Source organism: Mytilus galloprovincialis, chromosome 1 (genome assembly GCF_965363235.1).
Source record: "Mytilus galloprovincialis chromosome 1, xbMytGall1.hap1.1, whole genome shotgun sequence".
Lineage (NCBI taxonomy): Eukaryota > Metazoa > Mollusca > Bivalvia > Mytilida > Mytilidae > Mytilus > Mytilus galloprovincialis.
In genome coordinates this window covers 107706692-107720812 of record NC_134838.1, presented here as the reverse complement: position 1 = coordinate 107720812, position 14121 = coordinate 107706692, and the positions used below count along the sequence as shown (strand labels likewise).

Genomic DNA, 14121 nt, shown 5'->3' with positions numbered 1-14121 from the left:
CCGCAACATTGAACATTTTGAAATAACAACTACAGAAAATATAACAGCCTTTAAATGCAAAACAAATTATGTTCTTGGTGAAAATAGCATGTCTAAAATCTACATTGTGTATAATCAATATGGTTTATTTGTTCTCAGTTTAGCCCCCGCAATTATAATACGTTTTTGTATGGTTGTTATCTTGATAACAATCAACCGGCGTAAATTAGTAACAGGGCACTCATCAGACCAACGAAGTAAAACGAGAACAACAACCATGTTGTTGATGATTATGTTCATTTTCGTAGTTGGCGAGTTTCCAGGTACTCTCTACTCAGTATATGCCAGTTTTTTCCCGAACACGTATACCTGGTTACGTTCTACAATGGGTGTTTGGTTCATTAATATGTTTATGGCTGTATCATACCTCGTTAATGTTTGGGTATATATTGCTATGTCAAGGCTTTTTAGGGAACGCTTTTTTGAATTGCTTTGTCGCTTTAATATTAAACAAAGAACAAATACTAACCAGACCTCGTCCACACCTCGGGTGTAGAAATCCAGAAAATGGAATGTATCATGTTAAAAACATTATTGAGAAACAAAGAATAATGAATACAGAAGGTACAGTTATCATGTTGATTCGTTGTTTTGGAGTTTTTTGCTAGAGTGCTTTCTGTGAGTTATTTTTCGCGTGTAATTTTTGATCACAGAGAACCCATTAACATCGTCAACATTATGTATTACGAGTTTGGTTTCATGGAGGCATGTTGTTAAAGATAAAAGAGAAATATGTTCAAACTGTTACACTCTATTGAAGATGAATACTACTTTATACTTTTAAATTGTCACAAATATAGACAATACCGACAAAAGTATTTAAAGGTATTCATTGAAAACATATATATGCATACAAACTTATCCAGATGTTTTTCGACAATATTATATATGTGTTCTCACATATTGTGTTTACTTAAGTATATCATTCTCCACTCGAAATTTGTAGATGTATAACTAGTATATTGTATTTATGTACACTTTTATATGTTGTATATTTTGGAATTGAAGTATACTTTGAAATATCTTGTTTAAATTAGTGCATCTGAAATTATTATCATCTATATATATATCTATATATACGTTTGTTATACGCTTGCATTCGATTTCAATATATAGTCCCTGGTGTGCACACTTTTTTATAGTTTTTGTTTCGATCACTTTCAAAATTAATATATTTATATGCTATGTATGTAATATTAGTAGGGGGATATATTTACATGTTCAAAATATTTGGGCGCGAATTTTATTAGGTAAAGTAAGGGTTTGGTCTAAAATATTATTATGTCTGAAGCTGTTAGACTGTATTATAGGTCTCCGTAACATAGAATTGTCAATATCTTTAGTTAGAGCTGGTGATTTTTTTCTATAATTCTAATATAATTTGTCCAAAAAGTACTACACTATAATTGAAAATTTACAAGAAATGCCGAGGGAGTTTATATCTTAGTTTTGAGATTATTCATCAACGTAGAATTTTTGAAGAAAGATTGTAGCACTAACTACTGAGTTGAAGAACCATCAGGGACTGACAGGCCGCCAGCAGTGGCATATACTCAGTGATAGTAAGTAACATTTTATATACTGTCGTGCGTCCGAAACGCTTATTAGATTTACCTTCACTATGAATAATAGTATGAAACTGATATTAAATAGAGAATGCTAGCTTTACAAATACATATAATAGATTTTTTACGTTTGACTTTGTCATTATGAAAAATTTAGAACCTGATGGAATAATGTGTCTCGATTAATTTTCGGTACAATCTGAATGCAAATGTGTTGTATAAAAATAATGCTCAGAGAAAAAAATGCGAATAGAGTTACTGCTCTTTTTACAACTGTCTTAAAGTTTATAATTTGTCGTTAGTGTGTCAGATACATATTACAAATACACCCTGTAATCAATGAAGGCCTCACATTATGTTACACTCAAAAACGTCTTTGACGGTGTACGCATAAAACAATATGATACGCTTAGTACCAAAATTACTCGGCAAGTTGGCAGCAATATTGAACTGGGTTTCCAGTTATTTCGAATCTACCTTACTGCTATGTTCTATGCTGAAGAGAAATATTTATATTCACTTAGTGAATATTTATATTCGATTGCATATATGTGCAGCTTCAGCTAAATTTAAATTTCATTAGTTTCAATTCTTAAAATACGTGTCAATGCATTAGTGTAATATTACGACTTTTATCGCCTTTTACCATGGTTGACCTACCTATTTGCACTGATAAGTTAAGCGAACGTAGTCACGTTTTTTTGTTTTGTGTTCATGTCATAAACAAGCTCGCAAAGGCCAGTAAAAGTAAGTACATTTATAAAGAAAAAAATAATAAAAAGTTTTGAAAAACTATAATATGTAAATTATTTATAACAGTTCAACAAAAATAGAGTCCATTTGGGTAGTGCAGTAAATATTACGTGATTTTACAACACATTTCAACGAATTCAGATTAACATGTCTTAAAGGTTTCTTTCCGGTCATTCACTCTGTAAAAGGAAACTTGTAGACTTTGTCGCATTTTTAATATATATGCATATGAAATATGTGCTACTTAACGCTTAGCAAAAAACGATCAATAATCACTTAGAAAATAAAATTCTGTAAGGTATCTGAATATGCATGTTACATAGAGAAAAATAATAAGCAATTTAATATACCATAATCGATAATATGTATGACGTGTTATGGATGAGTGAAGCATATATCTGTAGTAGTTCATTTATAATCAATACATTATCCGTCAAATAAATTGTGCAATCAACTTTTTTGAAAGCGCATTTTAGGTTACAATTTGCATATACATTTACCAGATTAATCCCGAATTTATTTGGGATAATATTCAAATATACTTTTTAGTTCAGCAAAGCAAATGCGCCAACAACCAAAGATTCCACTAAAAGTTAAGCAATGAATCAAAACATATTCACAAAGACAAAAGACGTGTGAAATCTAGCGATGACATTTCATCAGTGCAATAGACTCATAACTTCTAAAAAGCACAAAGAAAGTGCTGTAATTGCTGCTCTTCGTCTCCATATTACAACGAGGCCTTCTTCGCGAAACAAAACTGTTCTATTTTTCTCTTTGTATATGTATATAATAACTACTCGTTCTTGTTTTAAACAGATAGAGAAGGACCAAAAAAGTAGAATCAGCATACTTGAAAAGACAATGCCGAAAAAGGGTAAAATTTGATAAATCCTTTTTCCAGAATAAAAACAGATTAAATGGTCAGCTTTGCAAGATCTACAAACAAAACAAATTGTTTGAATCGTAAATCTACCCTTTTCTGTTTCTTTAAATATAGATATTATTATTATCATTGTTAGTAGTAGTAGTAGTAGAAGTACCTTTAAATTGCGATATTTACTCATTTTGGCGTTGTTTTTGTTTACTATTGTACAACAGATATACAGATGTGTGACATTTGAACACCTGTATACTACGTTTGCCTTTATACAGACATTAAACAAAGCACAAATGATTCACAGTACGATTCTACAAATAGGACAACATGATTGAGATGAAATCATCAATGATAAAACTAAGTCTTCATAACCAAGCGTTCAAGTTGAATAGAGTGACTTCAAGGGGCAATTAGTTCAATATTTTGTTATACCTAGTTTTTACTTTGTTTAGCATTGCTTTGTTTTCACAAAAAAAAAATGTAGCTTGAATATGCATTTATTGGTGTTTATTTAAGGGTTAAAAGAGAGAATACAAGCTGGTGATAATATCATAGTTGCAGAAGGGTATGTTTTTGAATTGGAGAGAAGAGGATATTTACGTGCTGGTTGTTTTGTTCCCGAGGTTGTGTTAGAACATCCAGAACAAGTAAAGGCTGTGCACGAGGAGTACGTACATGCTGGGAGTGATGTTGTGCTGGCATTTACAGTAAATAAGTTTCAGTCAATATTCAAATTGTAATTAATGTTAATTATTACTTTATATTAATAGTTCTTTAAACGGAGACAATGAGCGAGGTAGAAAAACAAATTTGAAATTGTCCTATACCTTGACGATAATATAATTTACTTAATATGGTTAAAAACATCATTATTGTCTGTTGGTACGCCAAAATAATGCATTAAGTACTAGCCACTAGATGTTAAGCGTTCATCATCTCGTCAAACTTAATGTCAGTTGGACTACGGAATGGAATATGTCCAGATGGATACTTATCTTTTCAAAAGTCAAACTTGTTGAAATAATTCGAAATTTAAAACGATTAATGTATGCATGATAGTGTTTCATGTTAATTACCGTTACATAAATTGATAGGATTTGTAAAATGTTGCTTTCACAATTGTGTTTACAAATCTTTAAAACAATCTAAAGATTGCAGATATTCTCAACATATTCAAAACTTTTTATTTCATGGATGATATCTCGTTGCATTAAAATATAATATATAGTGAAGATAATGTTGTTCACAATCCACTGAATCATGTATTAATCGTCATACCTTCTTGGATCTTTGGAAAACGTACTCTCATAAATTTAGATGACATAATCAGGGCTAAGTAAATGAATGATTGCAAATTAAAAAAGAAATGCTGATTTCAATAAGCCTTAATAGTAATAAAAGAACTAGACTTATCATTTGATACGCCAGACGAACGTTTCGTCTACATAAGACTCAACATAAGACGCTCAGAACAATACAGTTAGAAAGCCAAACAAGTACAAAAATGAAGAGCATTGAGGACCCAAAATTCCACACAATTGTGCCAAATACGGCTAAGGTAACGTATGCGTGGGATACGAAAATCCTCAATATTTCGAAAAATTCATAATGTTGCAAACAGTTTATTTATAAATGACCATATAATTAATATACGTGTTGACTGCTGTGATGTTAGTTGATAACCTCGGGGAAGAAACGTTTACTAGCAGTGGCATCAACCCAGTGGTGTAAATAGTTATCAAAGGTACCATGCATATGTCACAGTCATTTTCTATCAGATGCAATACTGAATAAAATATTCTCATTCACTTCCGTTTTAGGTAATTTATCTGTTAATGATTCATTTCAGTAAAACATTTTTTTATCTTTCATTTAGTTTTGTGATAGTCATTTATTCATTCCATGCGTAAATTTCCACGAATATTACGAAAGCTCGAACTACAAAAATAATTCTTTTTACGATACGTAGATTAAAAAGTTTTCATTCGCCACCTTATGAATACGATACATAAAAATTGCATTAGAATTTACAGCGTATCAGAATAAGCCAAACTTTCCTTGAAAGGATTATTTAGTAACAGTGGATTAGAAATATGGACTGTTCTCGTTCAGCATTTAGCCCGCTCCTTCTGTGAAGGTATCCGCTTGGTTGTAAGAAATATATCATAATACGTTGTTATGTCTGGTCAATAAATGCGACATCCCTAATAGAAGAGGACCCTTTAAATATTTTTGGGGGTGTTAAGATGACCTATCATAACGATATTGATTGTTTTTCGTGAACTGATTTATTCTCATGACAGAAACATCATGATACTAGTCTCTTAGTAATATCTTATTTTTTTTTTTGTCATTTAAAGAATTCGGAATTCGGCATGCATGGACGAGCATATGTAGTTTCCACTTAATGTATTTTAAAAAATCAAACTATTGACTATTTTGGAGCATGTCAGTCATACTTTAAAACATTTATTGAAGACCGTTTGTTGACCTGTCAAGTCTTAAAATGAATATTAGGTTTCAGTTTGTGTTGCTGTCAAAATTTTTGAACTTTTTAATTTATTAATACTACAAGGTTCAATTTCCCATCATATTTCTGATTTCCAGCGAAAGTCAAATCAATCAGAGTCAAAACGACATTGAGGTGAACAGCTGTTAACCGTAAGACGTTATAGAATTAAACCATTTGAATTAAGAAAGAGGTGCATTTGTTTAATTCACGTTTTTTTTTATCCTTTTCTAGTATTATGGCCACAGAGAGAAGCTCAAGCTAATTGGAAGAGAAGACGAACTTAAAAGTTTGAATATAAAAGCGCTTCGTCTAGCAAAGGATGTAGCAGATCGTACCAACGCTCTTTTAGCGGGAAATATCTGTAATTCTACAATATTTAAGAGAGATTGTCCTGATGCTGTAGAGAAAGCGAGAGCTATTTTTAAGGTGAAATATTAAAATTTCTGTATCAGTTATTCATAAAAAGGGACTGAAAGATACTAGAGGGAAATTCAAAAGTATAAATCGAAAATAAACTGACAACGCCATTGCTAAAAAGGAAAAGAGAGACAACAGTACACAAAACAGACATAGAAAAATAAAGAAATATCAGGACCGATCAAACTGAAACGTGTCACTATATAAAGCTTGCAATCAATCGTATTGCTGACAACCTTTAGCAGAAAGAATAAATACTGATTATACGGAGTCTGTCTCCCCATTCCAACCATAAAATCACAAATTATAATTTAAAAATATTGACTAGCAAAATACCTGTACTACAACTAATCATTGGTAGTAATTCTTTCTACTGAAGGTTGTCCGCGATATTATAATTTGCAAGCTTTAGATAGTGTGATCGCTTCTGATATTTCTTTTGAGTGTGTTTTAATTAAAAGAGGGACGATGGTATTAAACTTGGAAATTCACGATACTGGTGAGCTCCAATCTGTGTTTTTCCTCGGATTTGCGAAAATCGGTTGATGTCACACCAAAAATATGAGTTGGTAAATTCTTCATGTTCAAATGACGACAGTTAATGAATGTGACCTACAGAATAAGACTATTTTTTATTTTCGATTAATGAGTTTGACTGTCCCTCTGGTACCTTTTGTCCCTCTTTTAAAATTACAAAATTATGCCAACTTGTCTTGTTTAATTTAAACATATTTGCATTATTGAAACAAGATGAAAACAATCATTATTATGCCAGAGCACCTTAATACTATGACTGCTTTTTGCTTCCTGTGTACTTTGGAAATGCTACAAATGCTGTACAAGATAGGTACTGTGTTTCTCTTGTAGACAAAATAGCAATTCTTTGCATAGAAAGCAAATTTTAGTTAATAGATTCTGCATGTTGGTACAATACCATGCTATATGCGTCTGATGCCAAGTTGATACATGGCTTCTTAACAGCAACTAGTTGTACGACAGATAATTCGTCTTATTTACCAAAAGGAGTATGAAATTGCTACTATATTTTATTCAAATCAATATGCATTGGCGTCCTTTAAAAAATGAGAACGCTTTCAGTCTATTAATCACTTTTGTGAGTGTTTTTATGAATCTAAAGAGAAGTGTTTTGGTTTGCATCTTGAGTTTATTGACAATTTCATAGTAAATTCGATCGACGAGATGATTTGACTACTGATTAGCGTAAATTATAGTATAATTTCACTACCAGCAAAAAAGTGTAGGTTGTCTTTTTCTAACCGAGTTTTATAATATCTCGTCTAACTTAAGTATTAACTCTTATCTTGTAATTTCTAATGACGAATGAAACTCTACGATGCAAAGATTATCTTCTATCACGTAATAGTTTAGAGTTTTAGACTATGTTGAACTAATCTATTCTATCAAATTTCACATAAAGGATACTAAGATACTGTTCAGTCCGCGTCATATCTTGACTTACATCTAGAAATTGATCTCTTTTATACGATTTGGTTAAGAACAAAACTTTACGACAAAATAGAAGTTTCAATTTCCCAATTGTAAATTTTCCATTTCTATATAATAACAGTCAAGCAGTGCTTGCAGAAAAACCATCAAGGTTAAATGATATTCCAGAGCTTGAGTCTTCTATCATGATTTCTTGGAAATTATGTTGCTGCTTACTTATGCATCTGTCAATTCTTGGATAGTAAGAAGTGGTAAAATTGTATACAATCCCTTAAAAATGTATAGAAGGTATCATTTTCTGGACCGTTTCATAAATGATGACGAATTTACTCATCACAGGTACCAGGAATAAATTTTGTATTATCTCCAGACGCGCTTTCGTCTACAAAAGACTCATCATCCAAAAACGTAAAAAAGAGCAGGCTCCGATTGTGTTACCACAATCCAAACCTCTTTTCTTCGAAGTATCACTGATTTTGTATTTACATGATTTGATAACCTTTCCTTTCCTTTTTCGTATTTGGTCTTGTTGTTGTCAGTCTGTCTTCAACTTATGAGTTTGGAAGTCCCTTGGTATATTCCGCCTTTTCTAAATTAATGACTGTGTGCTTAACCATTATATGGTTGTGACCTAATCACAACTTATTATATATGGATATTAAACTGTCTTCGTAACTTATAGGAGCAAATAGAATGGGCTATATCTGAAGGAGTGGATTACATTGTTGCAGAAACTTTTAGTGAATATGCAGAGGCAGCTCTAGCTTTAGAATGTATAAAAGAATACGGAAAAGGTAACTATTTGAATTTTTGATAATGATTTTCCTTACTGACATCTCATTCTCTTACAGTATTTTCATACAATCAAAAACTTTGGTAATGTCACAACCACATAAAAGATTTTTTAACTACGAAGTGTGGAATATAGTCAACTATGACACATATATTCCTTATCAGTCAACCAAATAAATGGCGTCCTTTAAAACATCTTTGCTCAATAGTTTCCTCGACAAAAGTGACTTATAAGATGCGTAGTCAAAAAGATATTCGTATATATTGTTTTTCTTAAGTATCATCAACCGATTACAATTTTACGCCGTCATTATATAACGCATTGTCACAGTAAAGGTTTGTGAGCAAAGCGTAAAATTACAAAATCAGGCACAAAAGTCTTTTGAAGTTATTCTAGTCTAATAAACTGACAACGTCATGGCTAAAAATTAAAAAGACAAACAGTCAAACAATAGTACACATGACACAGCATATAAAACTAAAGAATAAGCAACACGCCCCACCAAAAACTATGGGTGATCTCAGGTGCTCCGCAAGAGTAAGCAGATCCTGCTCCACATGTGGCACCCGTCGTGTTGCTCATGGGATAACAAATCCGGTAAAAAGTCTAATTCGGTAGATCACATTAATGAAAGGGAAGGGGGTTGTAGTTATGACGTTAGGAACATATCCGATATCATCTGTGAAACGGTTATTCAATAACGGTCAACCAACTCGTGATGGCGTCCGTGAAATTTACGAAGGGATAATTTCAACTTCACCATTTGGAACTCTTGGTTTAATAGCTTCCTTGTGAGCAGCAACCCTTTATCAAGAAAATCATGAAAGAAAAACAAGCACGGGAATAATGTATCAATTGGGAGATATGAACCCGGTATGCAGGTGCTGCTGGAATGTTGCTACTTAGAAATAGAAAGTTCACAATTCGAAAGCTGAAATCATCTCTTGTCGTAAAGTTTTGTTTTCAACCGACCCTCATTGTCAATTTGTCAATGTAAGTCAAGTTATGAGGCCGAATTAACTGTATCTGTTGTATCCTTTATCTCTATTTCGATTGGATAGATGCGTTCAACATAGTCACCAAATTTTGAATTATTTAGTGAGAGAACATCATCTATATAATGTATAACATACACTTTACAGATGATACATAAAAGTATGTCGTTTATCTATTTTATTTATAAGTTCGAAGTCAAACCATTTGATAAAAGCGTGTTCGTTGGATATTTTATAGTTCCTGCTGTTGTTACAATGATAGCACATGCCGAAGACAAAACAGTAGACGGATTAGCATTTGGTGAAGCAATGAACAAGTTGTACGCTGCAGGTGCTGATATTGTAGGACTAAACTGTGGAAGAGGACCGACTACTATGTTGTCTTTGATTCGGGACATTCGAAAAACATACAAGGTATTTTGAAGGCTTAGGTATTTTTAACCTGTGAACACGAATTGTATTATTTGTGACAACGATTTTAATCCTCAATGCTGAATTTTGAATATGTTTTTGGGATGTTTAAGTTCTGTAGATGTGTCAGCTGTTTGTGCGAAACATCATTTATATATAAAATCTTATCGTATATTAAATGTTTTAGTAACAATAACTACAATTCATAAATTTCGTGCGTCCGAAGCTATTTTCTGGAGTTGTAAAAATCGACGGATTAAGAATTAGATGTGTTTTTGCACTTTCTGGTGCAACTTACTAAGACTTATTACTGGCATTAGGTAGGTCCGTCATTTCATTATTACATTTTGTGAGTATTCTGTCAGGAACATATACTGTTCCCATGTTCTTTTTATAGATAATGGATCGACAAATGCTCTCGTTTTCACATATTTCAAAATAGAAACATACCTTTACGAGATTTAACAGACATGGTATAAAACAAACTATGGTTAATTCGAAAAAGATCACATCTGACTTTATTTAATTCCTAACACATTTCTTTTCTTTTATTTGCTATTACTGAACCAAAAGCACTGATAAATGTATTTCTCTTAGTAAAAAATATGCATTTGGTTTGGCTTCTTGTTATCTGTATAGTTTGGTAAATTTAATAAAATATTATATAATAGGGTCCCATGGCGGCACTTCCTGTTCCTTATAGAACCACTCCAGATGAGCCTACATTTCAGTCTATAATAAATCTCGAAACAGGTAATTTTTGAAGATGCAACAAAATACTTACATATTCATTAGACACATGTCAAAGAAAATTATGTCACGAAGAATAATGTTTGTTCAGAAAACTGCGTAACTATATATATATATATATAAAGATGTGGTATGAGTGCCAACGAGACAACTCTCCATCCAAGTTACAATTTATAAAAGTAAATCATTATAGGACAAGGTACGGCCTTCAACACGGAACATTGGCTCACACCAAACAGCAAACTATAAGGGCCTCAAATATAACTAGTGTAAACCATTCAAACGGGGCAACTAACGATCTGATCTATATTAAAATGAGAAAAGAGAAACACATATAAACCACATAAACAGACGACAACTACTGTACATCAGATTCCCGACTTAGGACAGGTGCAAACATTTGCAGCTATGTTAACTATGTTTATTTTCACACATTAGTCAGTGAGGTATGATATGTATTCCATGTATAATATTTGTCACTTTATGTATCTCTCCTGTAATAAATAAATTGCCCTTTCCCTGGGAATAATTCCTATTTGATCACATGTGTTGTTGTTTATATCAACATAATTAAAACTGATCCTTGACTACAAGACGATATTTCAAATTACCCTAGATTTTTGTACAAACAAATCTGTTTTATCATAGCTCATCTCCTATACCGAGATTTCCATAAGTGGATTTCAACTGGACCATTCTCAATACATATAATGTTTATGAAATTGGTATGATATATATATGTTTGTATGTTTGTGTATAACAAATTTGTATTGTCTTGGTATCAATCCTGTAATTTTGGATTTTAAACCAATAAAAATTACTTACTTACTTACTTACTTACTTACTTACTTACTTATAATTGGTGTTAGAGAAATATTGCACAATCTTTAAGATTGTCAAGATGCTTTTTTTATTTCTTTCCTATCATGACTTACTTGATAGACAGATGCTACTTACAGTGAAATTATTGAACCAGGGATTCTATCAATTTACAAATATTCCAGCTATCCCTAAGACAGTTGTCATACATGCCATCATGATTCAATACACATGGGCTATGCCATGGAAGAAACAGATTTTTGAGTTTTTTCATGTATTATTAAAATCGGGTACTTCACAAATTTAATCGTGTAATCACCATAGGACAGGTTTGTGTTCTTTAAAATATATGATACATAGGATTTGCCTGTTGCCAAGACACTAGCATCTGATTTACTATTCTAAAATATTCTATTTGTTTTTCGAGCTTAAAATTAAATAAACCTTTAACGAGTATATAGTGCTAACAATGTACAGTTATTGATAGCTTCTATTTTGACATTTTTGCCCATTATGTCTGTTTGTTTTGTTTATATATCGTTGTTAATATAATGGAATTGTATGCGACTGTCATACAAGTTAGAGGTTAAGCTAGCTATGAAACCAGGTTCAATCCATCATTTTCTAATAAGAAAATGCCCATAACAAGTCAGTAATATGACAGTTCTTATCCATTAGTTTGAAGTGTTTGAGCTTTGATTTTGCCATTTGAAAAGGGACTTTCGTTTAATTTTCCTAGTAGTTCGGTATTTTTGTGATTTTACTTTTTTCTAAATGTTCCTGTCACATTTTGAATAGAACACAATGCGTTTGACAGTTGAGGGAGAAAACCATTTTTTTAAAAACGAAATTCAGTATAAGTTTGTGCAGAAGTATTGCTATTTTCACCTAAAATATAAACAAGAAATTATACATGTTAATTTTGAGTCCCCAAATTTTAAAATAAACTTGTTTTTGAACTCAATGAGTAAGGTGTCCCTATTTACAACTAGTATGTGCAGGGATGTATTTTTCGCACATATAATTGCTAAAAACTACTTGTGAAAAAAGTTACCTAGCTTACATGATGATAACGTTGATTCTTTGCAGTCTTCGCGATAAACCACTGTATGATGACAAACTAGTTGACGGGAGAGTACATATTGTTCCAACAGGAATCCCATATTTAATATAGGTCTGTTGAAAACCATTCACCAGACGTTCCAAATACAATGTCCATCAAACCTCCAGATCTTGATTATATTGTTTTTAAATAATGTATTAAATCTCTAGTATAAGATCCTCCTTATCTGCAAGAGTTGACATAGGAAGATATTTTTGCAAAGAAATGGGCAATATTTATAGACAGCAGAATAGATTAACTGAAACAAAACTTACATTTGGTATACACCATTTGTATTTAAACTAAGAGAAAACTCTTAAACAATATAGAAATCATATTTTATGTAAATGAACATTACTCATATTAACTTTAAAATAATTTGGTCGACTTTTTCTTAAATTGGGTATCTACAAGTATCTGAATATTTCAGATATTCAGACTACAGAGTGATGTACAATTGTGTTGATTTAATTAACAATAACCTTTATTCTAGGAAAACAAGCCTTTCCCGAAGATTTAACAGCATTTCACTGCAGTAGAACTCAAATTCGGAAGTTTGCAGAGGAGGCGAGGGAACTTGGAGTTCAGTATGTTGGTCTTTGTTGCGGAAATGCATCCCATTTCATGAGAATAGTTGCAGAGGTTTATGGTCGGACACCTCCTGCAAGCAAATATTCGCCAGATATGTCGCAGCATTTCATATGGGGCGATAAAAACTTCGACAGCTATCATACCGAATACAGAAAAACGTTGGCTCCTAAATAACAAGACTCAATACATGTTTACACTCGTCTTCTGTCAACAAATATGTAAACAGAAAGATGTAAACAGCTATTGAAAATTAAAGCATTTGAATAAAATTGTTGCCAATATTTATTTTTTTTTTAATTTCAAAATTTCACATTCTAGTAAACAAATTGTTTAAAAGTATGAGCATTTTAGGAGTATCAAATTATAAGCCTTGGTACCTTTGATAACTATCAGGATCAGACACCTTCTTCTCCAGCATGACAACCTATTTTACATGTTAATCAAAACTTTGAAGTTTCTAACATGTTTAATGATCATTTTTCATTAAGTACATCTCTAGCACATCTCACAAGAATGCCTTCTTATTTGGTCAGCAGCACACCAATGGTCAAGGAAATTCCCGCCATATCTAAAATATTTTCTTTTTCAAGTGGCAATCTTATTGTCTTTTCTCTATCCAGGTTGACACACTTTACATAACATAGTATTTAATTTTATTGTTGATTTTATTTTTTTCGTCCCAAATATGAATAAATTATTTTATAAACTGAACGTGAATGAAGCAAATTCTATAAACACCTGAACATAAATACCATAAGCGGTACCATTTTATTCTGTCCAAGTGCGAATTTCGAAAATCAATGTCTAAAAAGTGATGCACGAGGCCAAAATATTTGAAAATCCAAAGCTTATTAAAAGAATTAAAGCTATATAAACTAAAAGGACAAAAAAGCATTACCAAAGTCGGGCAAGGTATCAGAGCTTTGCATGAGGGAGATATTGTACATTCCTTGATTTTAGATAATTTCAAAAATTTTGTAACAGCAAATTTTAATAACGCAAAATTGTATGGCTACTGAGATGGGGA

At 32.0% G+C, this 14121-nt stretch overlaps 1 protein-coding gene across 2 annotated transcripts; it reads left to right on the top strand.

Moving 5' to 3' along the window:
• The first annotated feature begins 1522 nt into the window (after positions 1–1522).
• Positions 1523–13375, top strand: LOC143049738 (betaine--homocysteine S-methyltransferase 1-like). Of its 2 annotated transcripts, none has more exons than XM_076223445.1 (8): positions 1523–1601; positions 3177–3234; positions 3754–3944; positions 5981–6175; positions 8316–8427; positions 9660–9835; positions 10504–10585; positions 12997–13375. In XM_076223445.1, exons 2-8 carry the CDS (start codon positions 3222–3224, stop codon positions 13266–13268), a joined length of 1041 nt encoding a protein of 346 aa, XP_076079560.1. In that variant the 5' UTR covers positions 1523–1601; positions 3177–3221; the 3' UTR covers positions 13269–13375. The 2 variants fall into 2 exon arrangements, with proteins under 2 accessions (XP_076079560.1, XP_076079550.1); XM_076223435.1 differs by lacking the exon at positions 1523–1601 and adding an exon at positions 2248–2351.
• Positions 13376–14121: the final 746 nt, after the last annotated feature.